Source organism: Bos mutus, chromosome 7, assembly GCF_027580195.1.
Source record: "Bos mutus isolate GX-2022 chromosome 7, NWIPB_WYAK_1.1, whole genome shotgun sequence".
NCBI lineage: Eukaryota > Metazoa > Chordata > Mammalia > Artiodactyla > Bovidae > Bos > Bos mutus.
The window spans coordinates 265,877-293,308 of record NC_091623.1 but is presented as its reverse complement, the minus strand read 5'-3'; the positions used below and the strand labels follow the sequence as shown (position 1 = coordinate 293,308).

The following is a 27,432-nucleotide window of genomic DNA, read 5'->3' as shown; positions in this document are numbered from 1 at the left end:
CTGTCTGCTTCCATCTTTCGGGGCCTGGCTAGCCAGATGGCATCTTTGTTCCTAGTCACTTAGGATGGGTAAGTAAGTAAATAAATAAATGCGATGAATGTGGATGAGTTTATTTCTAAGATCACTAAGTATCTGTAGCACATGGGGGTGCCCTGTTACCATGAAGACAGATGCAGATGAGAAACTGGGAAACAGTTTCCATTCTGTGATTTCAATGGCCTCAAAAATGCACATCAGAGACTGAAGAAGAGAGCTCTCAACTGCTGACATGGGGATGCTCGAAATGCAGGCCCACTTCCTCCGCCATGCCACGGGAGTTTTTATTACGCAATACAAATGGTGTTTTGCATGAGCCATTTCTTTCAGCCTTTCAGTCCGAAGAGGGCACTTGCCTGCTGGGGGTGCAGGGCTCAGTGCATCAAGGCACAGAGGTTTAGAAGGCCCCAAGGGCGGTCTATGTGCCTTCAGAGAGGAGGTCAGCTCTGCAGAGTAAAGCCGGTTTACTGGGGGGCAACACAGAGAAGCAGCACTGGGGAAACAGAACACCCGATAGGCTACTTATGTGAGGAAGAGGAAAGGGCTTTCCATGAGAACCAGAAATCCCGGGTGTCCGCACACTTGGCCTTTCACCTTCTCTGTGGCCTGGGCCAAGAGAAAAGGGATCTCAAACTCAGGCACTAGGTCATCCCATGAAGGAAGTGCACCAGGCCTGTGGCAAGCCCAAGACAGCACAGCTCAGCTGATGGGGGTGTCTAGGCCATTGTTGCCATCTGTGAAGGCAGGTCTGACGTTGCCGGGGTTTCTGCAGTTTTATTCGAATTCTACCAAATGTTAAATGTTGGCTCAAATTTTCAAATATTCTCTGCAGCCTAAACAAAACACAGACTGCAGGCTGCCAGCTCTCAACTCTGGCATCAGATCCCTTCGGGAATCTATTTGCTCAGCTACAGAGGAGGAGGGCGACTAACTGATGAAATCGCTACAATCTTCCCAGCTGGGCATCAAGGTGGAGGGAAGGGCTGAGGGGAACACATTCCTTTCTTTGTTTCTCAGAAGAGGCAGAAGCTTCTCAGCCAAGGCAGTGGGGGCCTCCTGACGCCCCAGGAGACAGCATCCCTGGCTCTCCTCTTCATGGGCTTCAGGGACTGGGGCTACTCTCTTGGCGGCTGTGGCCCTCACCTGATAAACTCAGGCTTTCACTGCTTGTTTTGATTTTGTTCCCAGCTAAAAGAACATTCAGTGCCTTTCAAGGACTGGGAAGAGGCCGTGGACACCCTGCCACACACTAAAACCAGTTTTTCCATAGGGTATGCTCATTCATTTCTGGAAAACTACAAGATAGAGATAAACAACGAAGAGAAAAGCAAAAATCCCACCTCTTGGACATAATCACTGCTAACATTTGGCAAAAAAACACCCCATGTCTTAAAGTAGATCTCCTAGAAGAACTTGTGCTGTATCACAGTCTCTCAAAGTCCGTGACCCAGGACAGAGCTGCGGCAGCTGGGTCAAGTCCTCTTAGGAAATGCTGCTGAGAATCGACCCTGAGAGTGCCTCATTTGCAGCTCAAAATTTCTTTTCTTTTTTTTTTTTAATATTCATTTTATTTATTTGGCTGCACTGGGTCTTAGTTGTGGCAGCTCAAAATTTCTATATTCCTCTCTTTCTTCATAAGCTATTTTCATCAAGTGGAAGGGACTATGCAAAGCTCTTTCCAGGCAGTATCTCATTTCATCCTTGAATAAGGCTATGAGGTGGGTTCTAATGTTTCCTCCATGTACTACAGGTTTTTATACAAGATAAGTGACTCACCCAAGACCACCCAGCTAGTAAGTGGCGAGGCCAGAACTGGGACCCCAAGGTCTTTCTGATGCTAGAATCCTAGTTCTTAATCCTTTTTTTAAAAACTGCTTTGTCCGTTAAAAAATACCTTTTATTTTGAAATAACTTTAGACTTACAGAAAAGCTGTTACTGTAGACCTCCTGCACATTCCTGACCTAGTTTGTCCAATGTTAACCTCTTACATAATCATAGTATAATTGCCTAAAGTTGGAAACTATCATTGACAATTCTATGAACTAAATGACAGACCTTATTCAAATTTCACCAGTTTTTCCGTGAAGGTCTTATCCCACATTTCTCTGAGTGGTCAGGTCTCCTTGTCTTTTCAAATCTCTAATAGTTTTCAGTTTTCCCTTTGTCTTTTATGTTCTGGGTGCTTTTGAAAAGCATTGTTCATTTTTGAATGCCATTCGATTTAGATATATAATCACAATTAGATTGAGATGACGTATTTTTCATTATGCATACATATTCAGGGGCTGTGTGCTGTGCTATGCTTAGTCACTCAGTTGTGTCTGACTCTTTATGACCCCATGGACTGTGGCCCGCCAGGCTCTTCTGTCCGTGGGGATTCTCCTGGCAAGAATAGTGGAGTGGGTTCCATGCCAATCCAGGGATTGAACCCAGGTCTCTTGCATTGCAGGCAGATTCTTTACCGTCTGAGCCACCAGGGAAGCCAATTCAGGGGATACATGAATATATTTTCTTACTGGTGATACTAACCTTCATGCTTGGTTAAGAGGATGACTCCCAGGTTTCCCACTGTAAAGTTATTATTCTTCCCTTTGGAATTAGTAAGTATCTTGAAGGAGATAGTTTGAGACTAGGCAATTATCCTGTTTCTTCTCAAAGTTTTTTCTTTTTGTGACTAATTAAAAAATTCTGGTAAAATACACATAACATAAAATTGACCATTTTAACCATTTTTTATGTACAGTTCTGTGGCGCTAAGTACATTCATGTAGTTTTGCAACCATCACCAACGTCCACCTCCAGAACTTTTCAGTCTTCCTCAACCGAACCTCTGTACCCATTAGATACTAACTCCCTATTTCCTGGCAACTACCATTCCACTTTCTGTCTCTATAAATTTGAATACTATGGACACTTCCGAATAAAGGGAATCAAAATATTCTTCTCAAAGCTCTGCCCACTAATTTCAGTGTCTATTACTGGATCTTGCCTGCGACCATCATTACTCTGGTGTTCTAATGGTGATTTTCTATTTCTCTCATTCCTTCTATGTACCTGCTCTTGAAGCTTTAAAATCTTCCTTTCATCACCTAAAGACTGACCAACCAAGTTTATTCTAATTCTTGAAGAGAATTAGCAGAGAGTAGTTCAAATAGCTGATTAATAAAAGAAGAGTGCACGCCTGTTCCGTACTTGTGCATCAGGAACAACTATACAATTTCCAAGTCCCAGCACAAAATGAAAAGGTGGGGCTTTCATCAGAAAATGCTTGTAAATTCAAAGATGGTGACAACGCAGCATTAAACCAGTCAACAGCCTCTCTGGCCTCTAACCTACTGCACGCCAGTGAAGCCGACCCCATTGTGAAATCTTCCCTCCTTTCTCAGGACCATCTAGCTACTTGCTGTATCTGTAGAATCCTAAAGGATGAGAAGCTATGTCCCGGGATAGGCCATCTCTAGAGATTTTAAGACCTCCCTCCACTCCCTCTCTCCAGGCAATCAGGAAGGTAAAATTTTTCTCATTCCTTTTAAGTCTTTCTTTTTGCCCTGCTTATTCAGATGAGAAAGAGACTCATCACGTCTTTTTAACCAGCTCAGTACCAGGCTACCAACAACTCCCCAACAAGGCTTCTAGTTTGAGGAGTTCCACAGCAAAACTCCCAACAGCCTCCATCTCTTACCACGATTGAGGTCAGGTCCTCACTCTCAAAGCGGCTAATGGCCTGGTCCAAGGATTTATACATGGCAGCAGAGATGCGCTGGGTAATGAGTCTGTTCAAGTCAATGGATCTACCCAACAGCTGCATGGAAGAGACAGAAAGTTACTTAAATTTTACACAGGCACATGACAACTAAATGCAATGCACTGATTTAGTAAATTGTCCTAAAAATATAAAGAACATAACCAAGACAAATAGGGAATCTATGCAGAAAACAGTATTGTTAAATTTCCTGAGTATGATAGTACTATTTGGATGATAAGAGGATATCCTTGTTCTTAGGAGATACGAGCTGAGGTATCAGGGGTAAAGTGTTATGATGTCTGCAACTTCCTCTCAAATGGCTAAGAAAAATTATGTATATTAAAATATATATTTTAATACATTACTTACATATAAATATGTTTTTATAAATTATATATTCTATAAATACATAAAGTACATTTACTGTATGAGAAATAATATATACATGAGAAAAATAAAGTGAAGCAAATATGATTAAACATGAATAATCATGAATCTGACTATAAAGTACACATGTGTATTCACTGTCTTATTGTTTCAACTATCCTGTAGGTTTAAAATATAAAAAGCTGAAAAAAAATATGGTGCATTCAGACTGCAGGAAGAGGCTTGTGATAAACTCTGGCAGCCCATGCAATGCTGACATCCTGAATCTCACCCTGAGGTTCTTCCTGCATCCATCCTATCATGCAGTTCAGAGTCACCAGGGTGCCCCCGCCTGCCCAACCCAAGCAAGGGCCTACTGTGTACCTTTATGAGGATAAATTTTAAAGCACGAGGAGAAGGGCTGATTACAGGATGGAAAATATGGCTCAGGCTAATTTCCACTGGGGTTCATGTGGGCATGACTACAGATGCTATGTAGACAGCAATAAACATTTATTGAGTACCTGCTGCGTGCACTGCACTTTGCTATGTGCCTAAGGATTCGTCTCAACTATTTTATTTTTTCTGCTTCCCTTTTGGGAGAGATTTTCTACTAATTGACTAAGGCTCCTTATAGCCATCTTCTGCACGCACAAAGCCCTCAGGATTAACATCCTGTGGCTAATTCTAGCTGCACTGGTAATGGAATCTTCTGAGAGGCTGAAGGAGAAGCTCTCATGGAGCCTTCAATGTTGACAGATGGGTAAATGCTTTTTCCTCTTATGATTCTTCGAGCATGGATTTTTCAAAGCAGTGGGACTTCCCAGGTTTTTCAGGGTAATTCCTCTCTATCCAGGGCATTTCCTCAGCCTCAGCCCTGCTCCCATTTACCCAAGTCTTCTCCAGGAATATGTGAACCACAGGATAAGCACACAGAAATCACAGCGTGATGTTCATTTCACTGCCTGTGACTGACAGGGCTTAGTAGTAGGATTTAAGATCTGCTAAAGTATCTCTTATTTTGTCTGCCTGGCTCCCATGAACATTGTTAAGCAGGGATATGTTTCTGAGCTCCTGGCAGCATTTCGTCTATATCATGGGTCAAATTGTAACAGAGACTAACCCTATACCATAATGGGAAAGTCAGGGACAGACTTTCCCATTTCTGAACGTCAGTCCCGACTGAAGGAGGTGGGCTGAAGTTCATGTTGTTGTTCAGTCGCTAAGCTGTGTTCGACTCTTCATGACCCCCATGGACTATAGCATGTCAGGCTTCTCTGTCCTCCACAGTCTCCTGGGGTTTGCTCAAATTCATGTCCATTGAGTTGTGATGCCATCTAACTATCTCATCCTCTGCCAACCCCTTCTCCTTCTGCCTTAAATCTTTCCCAGCATCAGGGTCTTTTCCAGCAAGTCAGCTCTTCATATCAGATGGCCAAAGTTTTGGAGCTTCAGTTTCAGCATCTGTCCTTCCAGGGAATATTCAGAGTTGATATGCAGCTCAAATGGGCATTCAAAGGCTCTGGTGGCCCCTATTCAACTGAGGTGAGCAACAGATGGGCTGAGAAGCCTAGAACTTGACCCAAAGGAAGCCCAATGCCTCTTGGTAAGATTCTGAAGCTGGATTATCCCTATGCTCAGTAGCCCACACAGGGCAATACTCAGGGCAGATGATACGTGGTCCTGATTTCTGATCTCTAGGCTAACATCACAGCCCCCTCTCCCTCCCATTCCACCTGGCTCCATACCTGAACGTGCCTCTGTTTCAACAGTGTTTCATAGCGGTTGGATGGTGGGTATGGAATGATGACTCCATAATTCTTACATTCGGCCCTAAAACGTTTATCCAACAGGACGCTGGAAAGGATAAAAGTGAAATAAGGCCAGTAAACCAGTAAACATGACAGTGAATGGAGTTCAGTCACTCAGCCATATGTATTTCGAACCATAGGTTCTACTCATAAAGCACTATGTTATCTATGTTATATATTTTAAATATTATTATTTTTTCTGCTGTAGAGAAAAGTTCTTTAAATTTTTTCAGCCGGAAAAGCTCAATAGGCGAAATGAAATTTCTATGTTAAAGACAGGCAACACAGAAGTTGAGCTGCTTTTTTCCTTTTGTTTTTTTTTTATCATAAAAGCAATTGAGTGCCTGCTTAGTATAGCTCAGGAAACAGTCTAGGTACCAAGGATTCAAAGTTCCCGTCCTTGTGGAGCTTGGGTTCTAGTGAAAAGAGACTGATAATAAATAAATAAGCAGAGGAATAAAATAATGTTAGACAATAGTAAATACCTGCATAGTATTTACTATTCACCAGGCATGCATATAGACATGCGCATAGTCATTTTTAATCTCACAACAACCCTATGAATTAGATATTCTATTATTATCTTTCACACTGAGTCATGGATTGCAGAGCAATAAGTGCTCTGAAAATAACAAAACAGGATCATTTGGTGTTATCATGGAAAGTCTCTCTAAAGAGGTCCTGTTGGACAGAAACCTAAATGCTAAAAATGGAAAGATTTGGGGGAAGCATCTTTCAGGCATGATTAGCTTGGTACATTGAGAAAAAGGAAAGGTGTAGACAAGGGGTGGGGTGTGTTGGAGAGCATAGTGGAAAAATGTATTTACAATGTTAGTCTAGGGGCCAGATCCTTGTGGGATGATACAAGCCACAGTAAAGAGGGTAAAGGTTTTCTCAGTGTAACTGAAGCCACTGAAAGGTTTTAAGCAGGAAAGTGACATCATCTAAATCTACACTGTCTAACACAGCAGCCACCCCCCAGGTGAGCCCCCAAGAATCTGAAACATGGTGGGTCCAAGCTGAGATGCGCTATTAGTATGACGACCCAGAGGGATGGTATGGGGAGGGAGGAGGGAGGAGGGTTCAGGATGGGGAACACATGTATACCTGTGGTGGATTCATTTTGATATTTGGCAAAACTAATACAATTATGTAAAGTTTAAAAATAAAATAAAATTAAAAAAAAATAAAATAAAATACACACGAGGTGTTGAAGACTTAAGAAAAAACAACAAAAACTATCTCTTTAATAATTTTCACTTATTACATGTTGAAATTGTAATATTTTAGATATCATAGGTCATATAATGTAGTATTGTTAATTTTAAAAATATGACTGCTAAAATTACACTTGTGCCTACATTATATTTCTGATGGACAGCAGTGATCTAGATCATTTTGTCCCTCTGGCGCTTTCTCTCTGACTCTTCCAACTTCTCACAATCTCCCCCAACTTCCTGTATTTTTTTTTTAAATTTTATTTTATTTTTAAACTTTAGATAATTGTATTAGTTTTGCCAAATATCAAAATGAATCTGCCACAGGTATACATGTGTTTCCCATCCTGAACCCTCCTCCCTCCTCCCTCCCCATACCATCCCTCTGGGTCATCCCAGTGCACTAGCCCCAAGCATCCAGTATCGTGTATCGAACCTGGACTGGCATCTCGTTTCATACATGATATTTTACATGTTTCAATGCCAACTTCCTGTATTTTTGACAAACCACAGGTCTTATAAGAAGGGATATAGACCAAGATTCCTCTTTTAGATAAGGATATTTTGCAAACTAAATATATAGAGGACTCAGGATTTGACAAGTCTGAGTTTGTTTACACAGACAATGGACCAGCATATTTTGAAGATAACTGGAATTATCTTGGAGAAACTGGAAATCCAGCTCTCTGGTAGGACCACATACAATTCAATCCAATCCAGATCCTTGTGAAATCATTCCTTTGTGAAAGGCTGCATTCTCTATGCTTCCCTGAAACCCTAAGTATATGCTTTCTATAGTTTCCATCATTAAGAGTCATTATTTCATTTAATGCACACTCTGTGTTAACAGACACCTATGTACCTGTATACCAACTCTTGGGGAGCCCTGGTGGCTCGGCAGTAAAGAATCCACCTGCCAAGGCAGGAAACATGGGTTTGATTCCTGGATTGGGAAGATCCCCTGGAGAAGGAAATGGCAACCCACTCCAGTATTCTTGCCTGGGAAATCCCATGGACAGAGGAGCCTGGCGGGCTATAGTCGATGGGGTCGCAAGAGTCAGACTCGACTTAGTGACTAAACCATCACCACACCAACTCTTGACTGAAATACATCAGAGAAACTCAAGTTGTTGAAAGCAAAAGGAAGCAAGTCTTTAACTGTTGAAAAATGTAACAGTCCTTGAAATTTCTGGTTTGTACATTTGGATTTCCAATAAAAAAGAGAACTACCCTATATATAGATACATATATGTATGTAACTATATATATAGAGAGAGAGGTTTGTGCTGCCAGCACTGTTATGGGCTCCTCGAACCCAGGAAATCTCAGGGGTCTAAATCAGCCCATACTGACAGCACCAATGAGCCTGTGAGACCTGACACCTGGACTCCTTCCCTGGTTTCCTGTTTGACCTTCACACTCCCACAGTTGCTCACCTCCAATCCATTCCCTACATTTTAATGTTTTAAAACACCAAACTTCTAAAAATAAAAATCAGATCAGGTCACTGTCACACTTTGGAAATCATCCCATGGTGCTCCACTTCTCCTAGGATAAATGCCTATAAGACCACAGGGCCGGGGCCCTGCCTACCTGCCCAGCTTTACCACACAGCCCACCCCTCTGTGGTCTGTGAATGAGATATTTACATGTACTAATTTTAATTAAACCTTTCAACAACCTTTGTTTTTTATGGTAAAAAAACCAAAGGTATGCATGCTATTAATATGCTTTCGCCAAAGGGACTTTGCACAGTGGTTTGTTTTGCCTGCAGTTTTCCATTCTACTCTTTACCTAGTTTAACTCAACCAACTCCTATTCACTTCAGATGTGAACTCAAATGTTACCTTCTCAGGATAGCCCTTCCAGTTACCCACCCTAAAGACTGGTTCAAGTTTAACTGTTATATATTCCCGATAAATTTTCTTTCACAGGAATTTCCCTTGTCACTGTGCATTCAATAGTTTTTATTAATGTCTATTTTTCTCACTACACTGTAAGCTCTGTGAGGTCTAGCCCCATATCTGCCTATTTCTCTTTCTTCTACTTGCTAGCATCCAATCCAGGCTAATGGAATCATTCAGATTTCCTGAGGTGCTAAAGAAGAAGGGAGGTTTTGTACTAGAGGATCTTGCCTTCCAGGTGGCAATCTTAGGAAGGTTTGGTGCCACAGTGCTGAGCTCTCATACCTGCCGGCCATGGCTTTGTAGTAGGCAAAGATCTGGTCCGCCAGCTTGTAGACAAACTGATCAAAACACAGGTTCACCTGGTGAAGAGGAAGCAGGAAATGTCACTGGTGTCTGTCCCACTTTATTAGAGAAACTCCAGCAACTGAAGAGGGCAGTGCTGTAGGACTGCCTGAAAGTGTGAGAAGGAACGAGATGCTCTGAAGGAAAGAAAAAAGAAAAGAAGATTCTGTGGCCAAGTGCGTTTGGGAAGTCTGGTCCCTCGCTCTCAAGGTCCTCAACCAGGCACAGAGAAGGCAAGATTTAAAAAGGTTTTGAGGAATTGCCCTCCCCACTGGCCACCTCATGGCTGTTACAAGGTACCTGCCCACATCCTGTAATTAACATATCAGTCTCCCCATCTCCTAATAGACTTTCTTTTCTTTTCCTTTCATTTGAATTTTACCTTGCTTTGCAAAGAAAGAAGTTCATGGTTATTAAAAATTTAAAAACCTCCTTTTAAAAAGTTTGCTTAAATATATTTGGTGAGGAAGAGATCATCTTGCCTTTTCAGTGTTTTAGCATGTCGGTGGCAGAATGTGATGCTCAGGTGAGAAGAAAGTTCACACCAGACACAGAGGATTGAAGCCAAATTCTCCAATGATGGCAAGAGCAGGGAATGGCCAAAGGTGGGATGTTAAAGAGATGGGCTGTGGTAGTTTCAGGGTAATAATGGGATAACTTTGTGGCAACAGAATGTATTTAGGTGATTAATCTTCCATCCTTTTAGCACCAAACTCCCAGCTCCATGAGGCTCTTTATCAGAAGAGCTTTCATATCTTTTATTTTATACCATAAATACAATTTTGAACATAAAAACAATGTATGTGAGTAACCAAGCCCTCTGCCCTGGACTTTGAGCTTCAAGGGTATCCAGGGGTGTACAGGCAAAGAATCCATAGGGTCCAGGTGGGGGTGTCCAACTCCTGCTCCCCTTCTAGAACCAGCTTTGAATATTCTTACCCAAATAGCCCAAGCCCCTTCTAGGGTCTGTGTGCTCTTTTCCCTGGGTCCATCCCTGGGGGTGGACTGCACTGCAGATGTATACACCCCTAGGGCTCAGGGTTGACCAAATGGCCATTGTTTGAGGGCAGGGGTGGAAGACAGAGCTTGGGTATCCATGCATAGGCCTTTCCAGGTTCAAAACAGAGTCTGAGGATGGGAAAAGAAAGGCGGACAATTTATGCTTCTGCTTCATGGCCACCTGTGTTACCCAGGGCTGGGCTGTATGCTTTCTTTCCATTTAGTTTTTAAATGTCACTTGTATACAGGACACTCTAGATTTTTTTTGTTTTCAGCCTGTTAGAGAACATGATTAACTAAAATCTTATCAGAAAATGGACTTGTTAAAGCTGAGATGCAACCAATTAACTTGTCTACTGGAACCTTTCTTCCCAAGTTTGCGTACTGCTCAGAAGACAAAGAGGACAGATTTGCATTGGGCTCCACCAAGGTTCTCAACTCCCATAGCAATTGAAAGATTCAGAAAAAAAGCAGCATCTCTACTAGCTTTTATTTGAAATATATAAACTTTCAAAGTAATTTGGTAGTAATGTTTATCTTAAAATATTCACATCTATCCTTTATAAATAAGAATATCTTATATTTGTACCTTATAGTTGAAAATCTTATAATGACAATTGGTATCATTCTATGTTTATATAACTCCACATACTTAAGTGGAGTGGAGACTCATTCCAATTTCCAGATGACAAAACTGAGATATTTTGTAGTCCTTAGTGCTGTTGATCTCCTGTTTCTGCTCCTTGCTGGCCTGTGGTAGGACTGCACCTTCTCACTCCTCTTTGAAAGCAAGCATAACCAAGTGACTTGCTTTGACCAATGACATGTGTCATTTCCAGCTGGAAGCTTTAAGTATCAGAGTGTAAATTCACCCTGACACATCTCCCTGCCATGGCAACTGGTGAATATCCCAGATGGGTTCCAGATTAAAGACTACGTGGAACAGAGCTCCTAGTCAACCCAAAAAAGAGAAATGAAACTTTGGTCTCAAACTACTAAGAATTTGTGATGGTTTGTTACTGCAGTGCATCCTAGCCTTTGCTGACCATTACAAAAATAAAGCCGTTAAATGACGATTCAACAGCTTCACACGTGAGAAGATGGCTACTTCAGTCCCACTAGTATTAGAATGAAACCGTAAGCTGTGTGATATTGGGGCAATGATACTTGAATAATCTAGACAGTAGAACATACTGCTTTAAATCATTGTAAAGATTATCTAAAATGTCCATAAAGTGCTTTGTACCTGGCAAATGGTATAAGTATAGCAATTGATAGGTAGAATTACTGTTTTTCTTTCTTTTTTTTTTTGGCTGTGCCACATGGCATATAGGATATTACTTTTGTGACCAGGAATCAAACCCACACTCCCTGCAGTGGAAGCACAGTCTTAACCACTAGACCACCAGGGAATTCTTGGTATTACTGTTGTTGTTGTTATCACCAATGAATCCGACTGTAAAAGACTTATTAGAAAATTAATTTTACCCAAGTAGTTCTATCTATCATTTGCCATTATTAATCATCTGAAAAGAAAGACCATCCTCCCCTTCCAATAGTTCCCTTTATTATCACAATGTTTATAAAGATCAGTCTCCAAAGCAAGTCATTGATATCCCATACTACGGTCTGAATGTTTGTGTCCCCCTAAATTCGTATGCTGAAATCTTAACTCCCAAATGTGATGGAATTAGGAGTGGTGAGGTCAAGAGGATGGAACCTTCATGAATGGCATCAGTGCTCTTACAAAAGAGACCCCAGAGAGGTCCCTGGCCCTGGCCACCCCATGAGGATACAGCGGGAAGTCTGGGACCCAGAAGTGGGCCCTCCCTGACTCTGCAGCTACCCTGACCTAAGACTTCTAGCCTCCTGAACTGTGAGAAATACATTTCTGTAATTTTTAAGCCCCACAGCCTGGTATTTTGTTATCACAGCTCAAACAGACAGACACTCCACTTTGGGCCTGTGGTTAGAGGTCTGAGAAGTCCAGACTCTTGGAGCACGATTGTGGGAACAAAAGGAAAGGCAGTCACTTGCCTCGGCTTCGATCTCATCATACAGGAACTGCTTTTTAAACTTGGTCAAAGCATAGTAGGCGCTGTCGTTGTACAGATCCAAAGGGTAGAGGACATACCTGAGGAAGGAAAAACAACGGCCAGTAGCTTACTAATGATCTCTCTCAAGGCTGGCAGACTTAAACTTGCTCAGGAAACATGCACGATTGGGTGAACAGATTCAGCGTTAGGAAAAAGAGGCGCTTTCAGCATGCTATGATGTTTCTAGGCTCTACTTAGGAAACGATTTATTTTACAATCTGCCCATAGAGATCAAAGTTCATGATGTGAGGCCTGAAAAAATCAGTCTGGGACTAAAAGCAATTGGGTATCCATTAAGGACATCAGTGTCCTGATTTTTAGAGATGATCATTTTACCAACGCAGTTGGGATGAGGCTGACAAAGCCAGGGAAAGGCAGTCAGGCTGGTAGACTTCTGAGCCTTTCTACAAGGCTGAGTCACATGTGGTGGTGACCTGACACTGGGTGGGAAACACTGCCTCATCTGGAAAGTTCTAGAAAGAACAGGGCTCTATGGCTAGCAAACTGCCCTTCACCAGCACCTTGGGAACCTCCTTGCTGGCCCAACCCTGCCTCTTACTCCATCATGGAAGGTTCTTTGGTTTCCAAGATATGGTCTGTTAGAATCCATGGCATGGACATCTCGATGGGGAACTGGATTCGCCGGCCCATGGTCAACTCCAGGAAGAATTCTCTGAACCAGAGCTGGGAGAGGTCACAACACTGCTGCAGGGCTTCTAGAAGCATGAGGGAAAGAGTTTGGGTTATACGTTGGAAGCACCAGAAGATCTTAGTTCTGACTTTTTTAAAAAAGAATATCTTTTACTCTTCTTTCATTGTACTCAAGAATATGACTCCATTAGTAGACCTTGCTCTCCTGGACCTGAAGGCCAGCCTAACATCTATTGCAAAGAAAGTGTTTGGGGAATTCCTTGGTGGTCCAGTGGTTAGGATTTTTTACTTTCACTGTTGAGGGCATGGGTTCAATCCCTGCCTGGGGAACTAGAATCCCATAAACTGTAAGGTGTGGCCAAGAAGAAAAAAAAGGAGACAGCATTTGTTCACCCAGCAGTGTGGAGGCTGGGGGGCGGGCAGTGATGGTTGAGATTTAGATGCCCCTACAATTTCCATCATGTCTTTACAAAGCCATCCTGAAAACATGACATCTAAGTGTCAGAGTGTCTTTGTTGTGTCAAGGCAGATCTACAGGTGTCCGCTTCTGGCTGGACTGTGGCCCTATGATCCCTGCTAGTGATAATTCTGGATTCCTTACTGCTCAGAGGCCTCAAAGTCCCTTCCTAGACTACTCTCTTGAGAGTCCCTTGGACTGCAAGGAGATCAAACCAGTCAATCCAAAAGGAAATCAACCTTGAATATTCACTGGAAGGACTGATGCTGAAGCTGAAGCTCCAATACTTTGGCCACTTGATGCGAAAAACTGATTCATTGGAAAAGATCCTGATGCAGGGAAAGACTGAAGGCAGGAGGAGAAAGGGGTGACAGAGGACAAGATGATTGGATGGCACTACCGACTCAATGGACATGATTTGAACAAACTGCAGGAGATAATGAAGGACAGGGAAGCCTGGTATGCTGCAGTTCATGGGGTTGTAACAAGTTGGACATGACTGAGTGACTGAACAACAGCAATGACTGCTCTCTACCTAGATCATCCTTTTCAATACCAACAGACAGGTCACCCTCTCAGGACCCTTGAATGCTACTCTCCCTTCCCCTCATCCCACCTGTACATGCATCCCACACACTGGAGCAGTGGGGGGGGAACACGGGATGGGGTGCAATTTGGGAGCCCCCTTTTCTAGGAGCAATGGGCACTAATCAGCTCAGAAATGCTGCTTAAAAGCAAAAAGCTGACCTGATTTTTAGGTGCATCTGAGTGTGTCACCTGTTTGTGATCCCCCTTTACTAAAGACTTACAAAAAATTGGCCACAAATATCTCCTAAATTCAACTGACTCACAAGAGCTGGACTGAGCCTGGCCTTTCTCAGATTCTGCTGGAAAGTATGCCTTTTATCTTTGGTGGCAAAAACGTGCCCCTTTGGGTTGATGATCCCATGTCTGCAACTTCTGGCCTGACAGCCTGAGCTGCTCCAGTTCCTTGGAGCTCTTCCCCTCCCCACCCCAACAGGACGCTCACCGCTGATGTTGAGCAGGTGCGTGAAGAAGAAGGACTGCTTGTGGAAGTCTTCGATGGCCAGGACGATGGGTCCGTCCAGGCTGCTCCGCAGGGTCTTCTTGGAACCGCTTTTGTCCGCGATGAGTGATTCAAGCATGGTCCGCACCATGTACAGCTTGAAAAAGAAAGGAAGATGGGAAGGTCAGGGGCTGGCCCTCCATCCAGGGGAAAAGGTTGCTTTGTGTTGTATTTCTAGTCTTTTTTTTTTTTTCTGTAGATATCTGCCCTTAATAAGAACTGTCTTAAGGAAGCACCAGTTTAGGGTTGGAGAAGTAAACTTAGCATGTATAACCTTCAAGAAGGAGACGGGCCAGCCCTGAAGGATGCTCTGCCTGGGGCCGGGGGCCTCCCGTACTTACTAGGTCTTTCAAGGCCCAGGTTCTTGCCTGCTCTGCTCGACCAGGGAGTGGGCATCAGAGGAGAACCTCATTCCACGTCACCCTGGAGTCACTCCCTGCTCTGCTGGACAGCCATGGTGGGACCAGGGGTAGAGCACTGGACTCACAGTCAAAAGCCGGAGGTTCAGGGCTACGCACTGCCACTGACTTGCTGTGTGACCTTGGGCACAAAGTCCCACTCTGGGCCTCAGTTTTCTTATCTGCCAACATGAGGAGGTTGTACCAGATGCTTTCTCCAACCAGTCCCTTTCAGTTCTAACATTCGGATGAACTGTGAAATGATGTAGGGTCAGAGCGAGCCCCCCACCACCTCAAGTTTCCAATCTTCATTACCGAGGGACAGCGGCGCTGCGCCCTCTGGGGGCACCAGCAGCATGGCACGGCCGAAGCGCTGGGCGGAAAGCAGGTGAAGGTCAGTACTTACAGGAGGCCTACTAGACAATTAACTCCTGCTTACAGAGGGCCTTAAGTGCAAAGGGCGCAAGCGCTAATCTAGATCTTTCCACACCATGTGTCTTTGAATCTTAGGGCTGGAAGGGGCCGTGAGGAGCCAGGCTAGTCCATTCCTGCTGCCTCCTGGAGAAGTGTACCCAACCAACCCAGCCAGGCGGTGTTATACCAAGGATCGGCAGCCTCTTCGGCCCTGTGTGCCACCAGTGGGGTGAAACAAAGCCCGCGGGGACCACTGGCAGGCCTAAGACATAGATGGGAGAGAAGAGGAGGGAATGGGAGGGCAGGAGAGACAGGGAGGAGGGAGAGAGAAGAGAGAGAGAGAGAGAGAAAAGCAAGAGGTATTGTATACGGTGGGAAAGCCGCCACGACTGCTAGAGGCCACCTGCCGACCACCTCTGAGACACTCCAACCTCCCTCTGCCACCACGTCCATCCTCTGGTCTTCTCTAGCACCTCACCCACCGAGCGCCTGGCCTGGGCTGGGCTGGGCAGCGTGGCCACAGAGAGGAGCGGCACGCCACCCCTGGCACAGCACCCTCCTTTGTGGTAAAGGAACTACGGAGCTGCGGGTCATCAGATAGTCCACCCTCTGCAACCCTGTCGGTGGGCACAGCTGACTGTCCCTAAGACTCGAGAGGCCCTGTTCTAATGATGGCCTTTGGAGTCCTCCAAGAAAAGATTCTTTAATCCCATCTGTGCAAATGCTGACCGATTTGTATCGGATTCTAACTATCTGAAATCCAAGAGGGGGAAATGCTTTCCCCGCCTACTTTTATTCAGCAGAGCATTTAATTCACCGAAACAGTCACCTCCCAGCTCTGCTAGATGCCACATCTACTGTGCTCCCAGGGCCCTGACAGAGCCCCAGGGTGGGAGTCAGGAGACCTGGTTCTCGTCCCACCTCCACCTAGACTCACCTTGTGACTTGGACAAGTCACGTTCCCTCTCTGGACCTCAGTTTCCCCATCTGCAAAATGGGGGGAGGAACTAGTTTGGGACTAGTGTGTTTCTAAAGGCTATTCCAAGCTGAGCATCCAGGAGTCCATCAGGTGTGTTCTCGCCACCCTACCAGAACCTGGGAGCATTGGCAGGGCCTGTTAGTGACACTCCGTCTCACATTACACAAGCACTCCTTTCTCCCTCCCTGTCCCCCATTGTTTTCTCATTCTCTGCCTCTTGGCCCTCTGTCTCCTCCTTTTCCATTCTCTCTTTTGCCTTGCCCAGAACAAACACCCAGAAGCCCTGCTTAGCCCCTCCAGGCCATTCTGGACTGGAAAGGTCTCTGGCCCCTGACATTTACACAGAACTGTTTGTAGAAGCTTCCTTGAGAAGTGTCACATCTCTCAAGCAGGCAAGGTAAGTGCAAGGGGCCTGCTGGCTGAGGGAAGCTGCAATGACGGTGCTGCGATCCCAGCTCACCCTGGTCCCATCCCTGCCCCATCCCCGAACCCAGACACGGACACACACACAGCGAAAAGGGTCAGGGTGGGCCTTACATGGCTCATCTCAGGTGACTCAAGGACTCAGGACTTTAGGGATAAGACATAAGGGTTGTGTGAAGCAAGAGCTCCCAGCCTGGGGCTTGTGGGCCCTGTAAGACTTTTAAAAGCTGTAATGGGTCTATTAGCCTTCTTTCAGTACCTCAAAAAGCCTACCAGAGATTATTTATCCTTAAGTAAGTGGCAAGGATTTAACTAAGGTGTCTAGGTTCTTTACTTTTTTTTTCCCCCTATAATATTACAACTACTTTGGATAAGCCACAGACAACCTCTTGTTCAAAAAGCTCTGGTTAGCAACTCTGAGTATCTCTGATCATTAGATTTTCTCTAAGGGATCAAAGACTTTCAATTTGTGATTTTGGGTGTGTTCAGAGAATAACAAAAGGGATGTTTAGTCAGTAACATGATCTTATCCAAAGTTTTCATTTAACAGAGAAGATAACCAGAGCTCAGAGAGGTCAAGGCACTTGCCCAAGAATACACAGCAAGTCAGAGGCAGAAACTTGGGAATTTCTAAACTAGGACATCACTATGGGGGAAGGAAGTGGGGAGGTCAGGGTTCATTAAAAAGGGACAAGAGAGATGCATACAGGTTCCACGTTAAACACCTCTATACTTTGGAACCTGTACGTCACTGGGCTAGGAGAGCCAGTTTTGGTATTACCCCCTTTTGCCAGATTAGACAACTGAGGCACAAAGAGACAGTATAACGTGCCCGAGGTCACACAGGGATGTAGGACTAGAATCCAGGTCTCCTGAATCTTACGCTAGTGGTCCTCCCTCTCACATCAAAACAACACAGAAAAAGACGAGAACAGCTGCTTGGCCCTGCCCCTTCTGCCTGAGGACTCCCGAGCCCACTGCCCCACGGTCCAGCCAGGATGACCTACCATAGCCTGGCTGGCCTTTGAGTCAGCAGATTGGCCTGTGCCTGGAGCCGCTTACCTGTGTGCTGGAGGGACCCACGGCTCTCCGCGGCACCTTGATGTCAAATCCACCCTTGGGGTCCTTCTCCCCTTTCAAGCACGGGTCATTGGGGGGCTCACGGCCCCCCTCCCAGTCACAGATGGTTTTCCGAATTGCCTGTAGAACACTGGGGAAGGAAGAACCAGGATTCAGACCATCAGAAGGAGGTGCTGCAAGCCTGGATCTAGAGTCCACAGCGTCCAGGATCACGTGCCTTAGAGCTCCTGACGTGCCTGTGAACCATGCTCATCCCAGGGCCCCTCCCCCAGGGATTCTGGCTTCACAGATCAGAGGTGCAGTCCAGAAGTCTGTATTTCACAAGCGCCCCAGCGATCCTGATGCCCACCGGCTGCCTGAGAACTCGGCTCAGAGCCCATACAGTGGGAGAGAAGCTGAGTGAAGCAGGATGGCTATTCTTCTTTTTGCTTATAGAACAGTTTCATTAGTCCCATTTCATTCTCTGCATATTTAAAACTTTAATAACAGCTTATATGTGTTGCACGGAGAAGGCAATGGCACCCCACTCCAGTACTCTTGCCTGGGAAATCCCATGGACAGGGGAGCCTGGTGGGCTACAGTCCATGGGGTCGCTAAGAGTCGGACACGACTGAGCGCCTTCACTTTCACTTTTCACTTTCATGCATTGGAGAAGGAAATGGCAACCCACTCCAGTGTTCTTGCCTGGAGAATCCCAGGGATGGGGGAACCTGGTGGGCTGCCGTCTATGGGGTCCCACAGAGTCGGACACGACTGAAGTGACTTAGCAGTAGCAGCATATGTGTTGCATACTCGCTCCAAACTGTGGTGTGCTTAGGTTTATACATGAATTCTCTCACTGCATTATCCCAAAAGCCTATCGAGTAGGTATCGTTCTTACCCATGTTTTACAAATGAAGGAAACAGAGGTTTCCTTCCTTTCCCAGAGGTTCAGAGAAGGTAAGTAACTAAGTTCACACAGCTATACAGTGTGGATATGGGCTTCAAACTTAGAGATGGGGACATAAATTATCCCAAATGTCCAATCTCCTAAAAGAGCCTCCTAGAACTTGCTGGAACTCATTGGAAGGGTCCGTGTGTTCAGACACGTCCCTGGAAGCTGACTGAGCCGGGAACATCCTCCGTGGCCTGCACCCAGCACCCCTGATTTTGGACATGGCCCTAAAAAAGGCCATCTGAAGACCCACCTGATGAGGACGTTCTTCTTCTTCCGTACCGCCTGCCTTAGGGGCTCGCGAAGGGTGACCTGGGCAAAGTCCTGTAGGGCCGCGTAGATGGTGTTCCTGATGGCCTGGTTGAAGACGCTCTCCATCCTGCCCATGAGCACCTGCAGGCCTTTGATCATGGCGATCACCTGGCCACGCACAGATCAAGGTGAGCTCACTGGCCTCAGCACACCCGTCCACCCAGTACCCTCGGCATGCCTCAGGGAGGGTGCTGGTGGAGACTTCCAGAAGCACGAAGCCAGCCAGCAATGCTGAGAGTGCCAGCTCACGGTTGGGAGGAAACGTGTACCAGAATAGAAGTCAGCACTCTGCTCCCCTCTCAAGGAAGTCCTGCTACAAAGCGAAGACATCAGCCACACGGCTGATTTCTTCCCCATACTTCTTTCTTCCCCATGGCGTGTGCTTCACCATCAGTGAATTTTTATCCTGGCACTGGCTCCCGGTCTCGCTGCTGACTAGTGACAATAGGCAGCCAGTCTGTGGACCATGTTTTGAGCAGCACTCTGACTTTTAGAGGCCTCTCCACATACCATGTATCCACAGACAATATCAAATAGAATTCTTTTTTTTTTTAAACCATAACATTTCTTATGGAATTTCCACAACCTTTGCTTTTGAAATAATTTGGCCAGTTGCTGCTTGAATCCATAAAGTAGGATTCCTGTAGAAATCTTGTGGGCAAAGTACTCTACCCTTCCAGATGCCTCCTCACTAGCCCCTTCTCAGTGATCTGTCTGCAGAGGTGGAGAGTCAGGTGACTGTAATGTGTATATCATCAGTGTGACCTTGCCGCTCACTTGGGGTCTATCTGCCTGTGGGGCATGTCCTCCCCTCTGGGTGCCTGTCCTGTCCTGGCAATAATCATCCCCGTCCCAGCCCAAGGAAGGGATGTGGATATTTATGCAGCTGCTCTGCCTGTTTCTCAGTGGGAAGTTTCACAGGATGGGGGAGGAACAGGAAGCTTGGTGTGGCCTTGAGTAAAGCCATGTTCTCTAGTCCAGCTTCACCAAACCTGAGCCTTCGGCCCCCATCAGCCTCAAGTGCTAACTTCTAGATTGGCTCGGAATTCAGAAGGGGAAAGCCTTTCCAAGTGAGCCTCCTGACGACTGCCACACTCGCCACACCCATCCTGACGTATTTGATTTCCTCCCTCTGCACCAGACAGTAAGCACTGCAGGGGTGAGGCTCCACAGACAGTGTAAGCCCCATCCCCCTAGTGGCCCTCAAGAGAGTTCTGTTGAAAACGTAATGAATACATGAATGAATGAGCTTTGATGCTAAGACTTTATCTTCCTTTAAGGTGTAAAGGAAGAAACAGAATATTTGCAGCAGGAGAAATGGTGACAACAGAGCTCAGAAGGGAAGGAGTTACACTAGAACCAACAGCGATGGTTTTGCTGAAGAGAACCTTTATAGTGTAGAAATAATGAGAGAGAAGCTCTAAAGGACTGTGAGGTCATAAAAGAATCTAGGCTTCTGACTGGCAATGAAACTAGAGAATAGAGGCAAAGGAAGGACAAGATAATGAAGATGTTTCAGAATAATTCCAAATACAGAAGAGTATGCAGATCTGTTAGAGCCAAGGGAAAATCTTTGCAACTCTGGGCTAGGCAGAGATTTCTTAGCTGGAACACAAAAAAATTACAAACCATGAAATGATAGGTAAGTTGGGCTTTGTCAAAATTAAAGACAGTTGCTCTTTAAAAGGCAATCCTAAGAAAATGAAAATGCAAAGTCACCAATTAGAAAAAATATTTGCATTTTATATAAATTTTATATAAAATGGTACACTTGCTTCAGGAAACTGTTCAGCAGTTTCTTAAAAACATATACCTCCAATATGGCCATTTCAAGAGAAATGAAAACCTATGTCCACACAAAGACTTATACTCAAATATTTAAAGCAATTTTAGTTACATTGACCCAAAGCTGAAAATGGTCCAATGTTTATCAATAGTTGAATAGATACAAAAATTATAGGCTAGCCACACAATGGAAAAAACTCAGCAATGAAAAGGCACAAACTACTGATACACAAAACAATGGGAATGAATCTCAAAATTATTACTCTGAGTAAATAAAAGCCACACACACAAAATGCATTCTGTATAATTCCAGTTATATAAAATTCTAGAAAATGCAAACAAATCTATGATGACAAAAAATATGACTAGGGCCAAGGACAGAGAGAAGGATGGATTGCAAATGGCATAAGAAGTCTTAGAGCGAGATTGAAATAGTCTGTATCTGTGTTTGTGGTTTCACAGGTATGTGAACAGCTGTCAAAACTTTCTGAGTTATACACTTTAAATGGATGCAGTTTATTAAATGTAAATTATATTTCAATAAAGCTGATTAAAAAAACAATGATCTCATAGTGATAGCACATTCATGACACAAGAGTAGGATACAGTAAAAAAAAAAAAAAGGAACATTCACACATCAAGATGGAGCTTTTGAACATTAAAAATATAGGCAAAATAAAAAATACTAACAGAGTTGAAAACTGAATTTAAGGAAATATCTCATAAAGCAGAACAAAAATAAATAATGTGCAATAAGAGAGAAAAGCTAGGAAAACTGGACACTAAATCCTGGGTGTCCAACATCTGCCAGATAGAAACCCCAGAAAGACAGGACAGAGAAAACAGAGGAGGAAATTACCAAAATTAAAATTCAAGAAAATTTCCCAGATCTACAGAACATGTATTTCCACACATCAATGGCTCTAAATAGGCCATTGTCCCAAACAATGAATACAAAAGGCCCTCATCACGATGCTTCACAGTGAAACTTTAGAAAAATAGTGATAAAGAGATGAGACCACAAAGTTCTACAGAGAAAAAAGTAAGAATAAAGTTAGACTCACAATTCTTGATTTCAAAACTTACTACAAAGATATACTAATCAAAATGGTATGGTATTGGCATATGTGGGCTTCTCTGATAGCTCAGATGGGAAAGAATCTGCCTGCAATCAGGAGACCTGGGTTCAATCCCTGGATTGGGAAGATTCCCGGGAGAAGGAATGGCAAACCACTTCAGTACTCTTGCCTGAAGCGTCCCATGGATGGAGGAGCCTGGCAGGCTACGGTCCATGGGGGTCACAAAAGAGTCACACATGACTGAGCAATTGGCATATACATAAATGGAGGAGAACTGAAAGCCCAGAAGTAATCCCATACATTTATAGTCAATTGACTTTTGACAAGGGCACCAAGACAATCCAATGGAGAAAGAATACTCTTTCCAGCAACTGGTGCTTGGACAAGTGGACATCCACATGCAAAGAATGAATTTGGACCCCTACTCACACAATATACAAAAATTAACTCAAAATGAATCAGAGACCTAAATGTATGAATTGAACCTATAAAAATCTCAGAAGAAAAACAGGAGTAAATCTTTGAGATCTTGGATTAGGCAATGGTTTCTTAAATCTGACACCAAAAGCATAAGTGACAAAAGAAAAAATAAATTGAACTTCATCAAAATAGAAAACTTTTTTACTTCAAAGGATTCCAACTAGAAAATAAAAAGGCAGTCCATGGAGTTGAGGAAATTTTTTTTCAAATTATATGTCTGATACGGGGCTTGTATCCAGAATATATAAAAATTTTTTTTTTTGATGCTTGAATATTGATATAATTTTAAATATATCATTTCTGAAAAACAAGATGCAACATAATTTATTTTTCCTCTTTTTCATTTTGGCTCAGATATTTGGTTGCAATTTGGAAAACAGACTCTGTTTTCCTGGAAATCAAGGTGGATTAATAGGCTTTTCTGATACAGAATATATAAAAACTCCTATGTCTCAAAAATAAAAAGACAAATAACCCAAACAAAAATGGGCAAAGAATCTGAACAAATAGTTCTCCAAAGAAGCTATATAGATGGCCAATAAGCACACGGAAAGATGCTCAATATCACTAGTTATTAGGGATATGCAAATCACAACCACAATGAGACATGACTTCACACCAATTAGGATAGCTAAAATAAAAAAGACAGTAAGTGGGGCTCCCCTGGTGACTCAGTTGTAAAGAATCTGCCTGCCAATGTAGGAGACACAGGTTTGATTCCTGGTCTGGGAAGATCCCACATACCGAGGAGCAACTAAGCCTGTGCCCCCAAACTATTGAGCCTGTGCTTGAGAGTCTAAGAACTGCAACTTCTGAGCCTATGAGCCACAACTACTGGAGCCCTCCTGCCCTAGAGCCTGTGCTCCACAGCCAGAGAAGCCAATGTGATGAGAAGTCTGTGCGCCACAACTAGTGCAGCCCTCACTTGCTGCAACTAGAGAAAAGCCCCTGCAGTGGTGAAGCCACCAGGGAAGCCCAACAACACTGGAGTAGATAGCCTGTCCCTTCTCCAGGGGATCTTCCTGACCCAGGAATCAAACTGGGGTCTTCGGCATTGCAGGTGATTCTTAACCACCTGAGCTATCAGGGAAGCCTTGATGAAGACTCAGCACAGCCAAAAATAAATATATAAATAAAATTATAAAAAATTCTTTAAAAGTTCAGGTTCTTTGGTTCAAAGTACAAATTTATTTTTTAAAAAAGACAGTAAGTGATGACAAGGATATGACTTACATATCTAGGGATCAAACCCAATATAAATTACAACTCCCACATACTGCTGGTGAAAATGTAAAACGATCAAGCTGCTTTGGAAAACAGTTTGGCATTTTCTCAAATTTTTAAACAAAGAGTTACCACATGATCCAGTAATTCTGCTTCTAGGTATAGTTCCAAGAAAATGAAACATATTTCAACACAAGTACTTGTACATGAATGTATGCATTAGCATTATTCATAATAGTCAAAAAGTTGAAACAACAAAAACAGTAGCTGTCACTCACAACTCAGTAAGAATGTGCCCTTTCACTCCCATAGAATATCTTTCAGTAATCAAACAAAAAAACAAATCATATAGTCTAAGGTAGGAAGCAAGAATCCTGTCTCCAGAAACGACTGTTGATGGTTTGGTATATATAAATACACACTCACGTCCTTCCATTTTGAGCAAATGTGCAAAAGTATATTAATTTAAGCAGAAATGGCATCATTTTACCTGCTGCTCTTTAATCTTTTTTTTTAAGCTTAACAATATTCTGTGCATATCTTTTCATATCAGTACATCCATTTTAGTGGCTGCATCATATTTAGTGACACAGCTGCACCTTCATTTACTTTATCTGATCCATATTGTAGGACATTTCAGTTGTCTCACATATTATGGCATTATAAACAATACGGTGATAACAGTTGGCTTATTTCTGAGATATATTCCCCAGAAGAACTTCTGGGAAAATGATACGCACATTAAAAATCTGAATACAGATGCTCAGGCTGCCCTCAGAGAAAGCCTGTAAAATGCATACTGGCCACTCAAAGTATCTGAGAAGATCTATACCCCACTTTAACCAGCAATGGACATCGCCAGTCTTCTAGATCTGTACCATCCTGACTGATCAACACTCTGTATCTTAGCTTTAATCTGTAGTTCTCTGACCTCTCATCAGTCTGGGCATTTCTCTTATTTGGTTTGGCCATGTGTCTGTCTTGTCTTTTGTTTCCAGTGGAGTGACACTTTCTTTGGGATTTTTTAAGACCACAATGAGTTTCTCACCATTTCTGAATAACAACGTGGGACAGAGATGAATTCGGGTGGGAGGAGGGGGTGAGCAGGTGCATGCACATGAGGACCAGGGCTGCCACCCAGCCCAGCACCCCTCCAGGAAGCCCCATGGCCGACACTGAGCACCAACCTAGCGAGTGGGGGACAAGGAGACACAGGGAGTCAGCACCCACCTCGACGAAGGCGAACTTCTCTTCACTGGTGTAGTTGTAGCGTGTGGCTCGCTCGTACTCCTCGGCCGTGCCTGGGCAGTCCTTGTTGCAGAACTTGTCCGTGGGGTGAACCAGCTTCCAGGAGTACTGGGGAGAGAGGAGAGACCCCACATCCATCAGTGGGTGAACGGATCAACTAAACCAGGAGAGTCCACACAACAGAGCAGCACTCAGTCAAGAAAGGAAATGAAGTATTTATCTGTGCTACAATGGATGGACCTTGATAACATGCAGTTGACACAACTAATCATGTATGGTAGGATTCTATTTATAGGAAACATACAAAAATAGGGAAATCTACAGAGACAGAAGGAGACGGCTTAAGGCTGTAGAGACAGGGAAAAGGGTGTGAATGTACCAGGTGAGGGTTAGGTTGTTCTAAATTTGACTGCAGCTGCATAGCACTGGAAATATACTAAAAATTAATGGATTTATAAATTGGTGAATGGTGTGGTGTGTGAATTCTCTCTTAATAAACCTGTTTAAAAGTGTTGGAGAGAGGCAGGGGCAGACAGATTCCAAGAGACCAGAGGTAAGAGTGGAGGGGGCTGGGGAGGGGCAGAGCCTCTTTCCTGGGACACCTACCACCTCCATGACGTGGGCGCTCCACTTGGATAAGAGCTGCAGGCCCCGCAGGGCCAGGTCAAAGAGCTCGCGGTACTCCTCATCTGACTTCTGGCTGTCCAGCCCAGAGCCCGTCACCACCTAAGGAACATCGACCATCACCTTCACTGCCAACGAACCTGGCACTTTTCCATTGTATTTCACTAATCCCCCCAAGAACACTGCAAGGGAGGTGCTATTATTATACCTCTTGACTGATAAACTGAAGCTCAGACAAGTCCCTTGTTGGTCACATGGCTCACAAATGACTGAGGGTTCAAACTCAGGTGGTATGATGCCAGAGCCCCACTCACAATGACCCAGGTCAATTGCAGAGCAGTGGCTTTTCAGACTTTTGGGTCTGATTTACAGCAGGAAGTATATACTATATACTGACTGAGGTATTCAATACAGACACGAAATAACATTTTCCACAAAGAAACTTTGTGCTTAATACTTGAGACCTCCTCTGATTGTCCATTGTTTCATACCAAAATGCCACTTAGAGATCACTTAGTTGAATTCACAACCAATTACAAGTGACTCATTGACTGAAAAGCACTGGTGAAGACAAACATCTATTTGAACATGTAATATATTCCACAGCGAAATATAATATGCATGTATGCATGTGCATATATGCACAGACATGTGTATATATGTGTGCGTATACATATACATATTGAGCCAGTCCTCATTATTTGTGGGTTCTGAATTTGTGAATTTCCCTATTTACTAAAATTTATTTACAACCTCAAGATCAATCCTTGCAGTGCTTTCATGGTCATTTGCAGATGTGTGCAGAGTGGCAAAAACATCTGAATCACGTTCCCAGCTGAGGCTGAACAACACAGCTCTCTGCCCTCTTGTTTCAGCTCTTACTGTAAACAAGTGTCTCTTTCCTGATTTGCTTAATGCCCCGTTTTCCACTTTGTTATACTTTTTACTGGTGATTTCACTATTTAAAATGGCCCCTAAACACAGTGCTGACTCTCTGTCTATGCCTCTATAAAAAAGGAGGCTGTGATGTGCTTTATGGAGAAAATATGTATTTTATTTTTTAAATATTTATTGTTTGGCTTCACCAGGTATTGGTTGTGGCATGCAAACTCTTAGTTGTGGTATGTGGGATCTAGTTCCCTGGTCAGGGATTGAACTCAGGCCCCCTGCATTGAGAGTGTGGAGTTTTAGCCACTGTACCACCAGGGAAGTCCTGAAAATAGGTGTTTTAGATATACTTTGTTCAGGCAGGAATTATAGTGCTGTTGGGTATGATTTAATGTTAACAAATCAACAATATATATTACGTACGGTGACTTTAAACAGAAACGCATGTAAAACAAGGCTATATATTAAAAGTCAGCTGATAGAAACACTGTGACCAGAGGCTCACAGAAACCTAACCCTGTATTTTCTGGAGGAGTGATTATTTGCTGATTCAGTGTTGATGGCCACTTTATAAAACATAACTGTTGTGAATACCAAGAATTATCTGTATATATACACGCATAATGTGTATAATTTTAAAAATACCTCTGAGCCTGACTCATTCTTAGATCACACCAAAACTGGACAAGAATTGAATGGGGTCCCTGGCACCTACTTCCCTGGTGGCTCAGACGGTAAAGCGTCTGTCTACAATGCAGGAGACCCAGCTTCAATCCCTGGGTCGGGAAGATCCCCTGGAGAAAGAAATGGCAATCCACTCCAGTACTCTTGCCTGGAAAATCCCATGGA

At 43.8% G+C, this 27,432-nt stretch overlaps 1 protein-coding gene across 1 annotated transcript in view; it reads right to left on the bottom strand.

The window, feature by feature from the left end:
• The window catches only part of CYFIP2 (cytoplasmic FMR1 interacting protein 2), a 134,310-nt gene that overhangs the window by 61,543 nt on the left and 45,335 nt on the right, over positions 1-27,432 (bottom strand). The window contains exons 12-21 of the mRNA XM_005908330.3: positions 25,678-25,797; positions 25,054-25,179; positions 19,197-19,363; positions 17,992-18,139; positions 14,659-14,812; positions 13,080-13,236; positions 12,462-12,558; positions 9,366-9,442; positions 5,897-6,005; positions 3,720-3,839 (exon numbers count right to left, since the gene is read on the bottom strand). Of these exons, the coding sequence (XP_005908392.2) occupies positions 3,720-3,839; positions 5,897-6,005; positions 9,366-9,442; positions 12,462-12,558; positions 13,080-13,236; positions 14,659-14,812; positions 17,992-18,139; positions 19,197-19,363; positions 25,054-25,179; positions 25,678-25,797 (1,275 nt within the window). The remainder of the gene's footprint in view (positions 1-3,719; positions 3,840-5,896; positions 6,006-9,365; positions 9,443-12,461; positions 12,559-13,079; positions 13,237-14,658; positions 14,813-17,991; positions 18,140-19,196; positions 19,364-25,053; positions 25,180-25,677; positions 25,798-27,432) is intronic.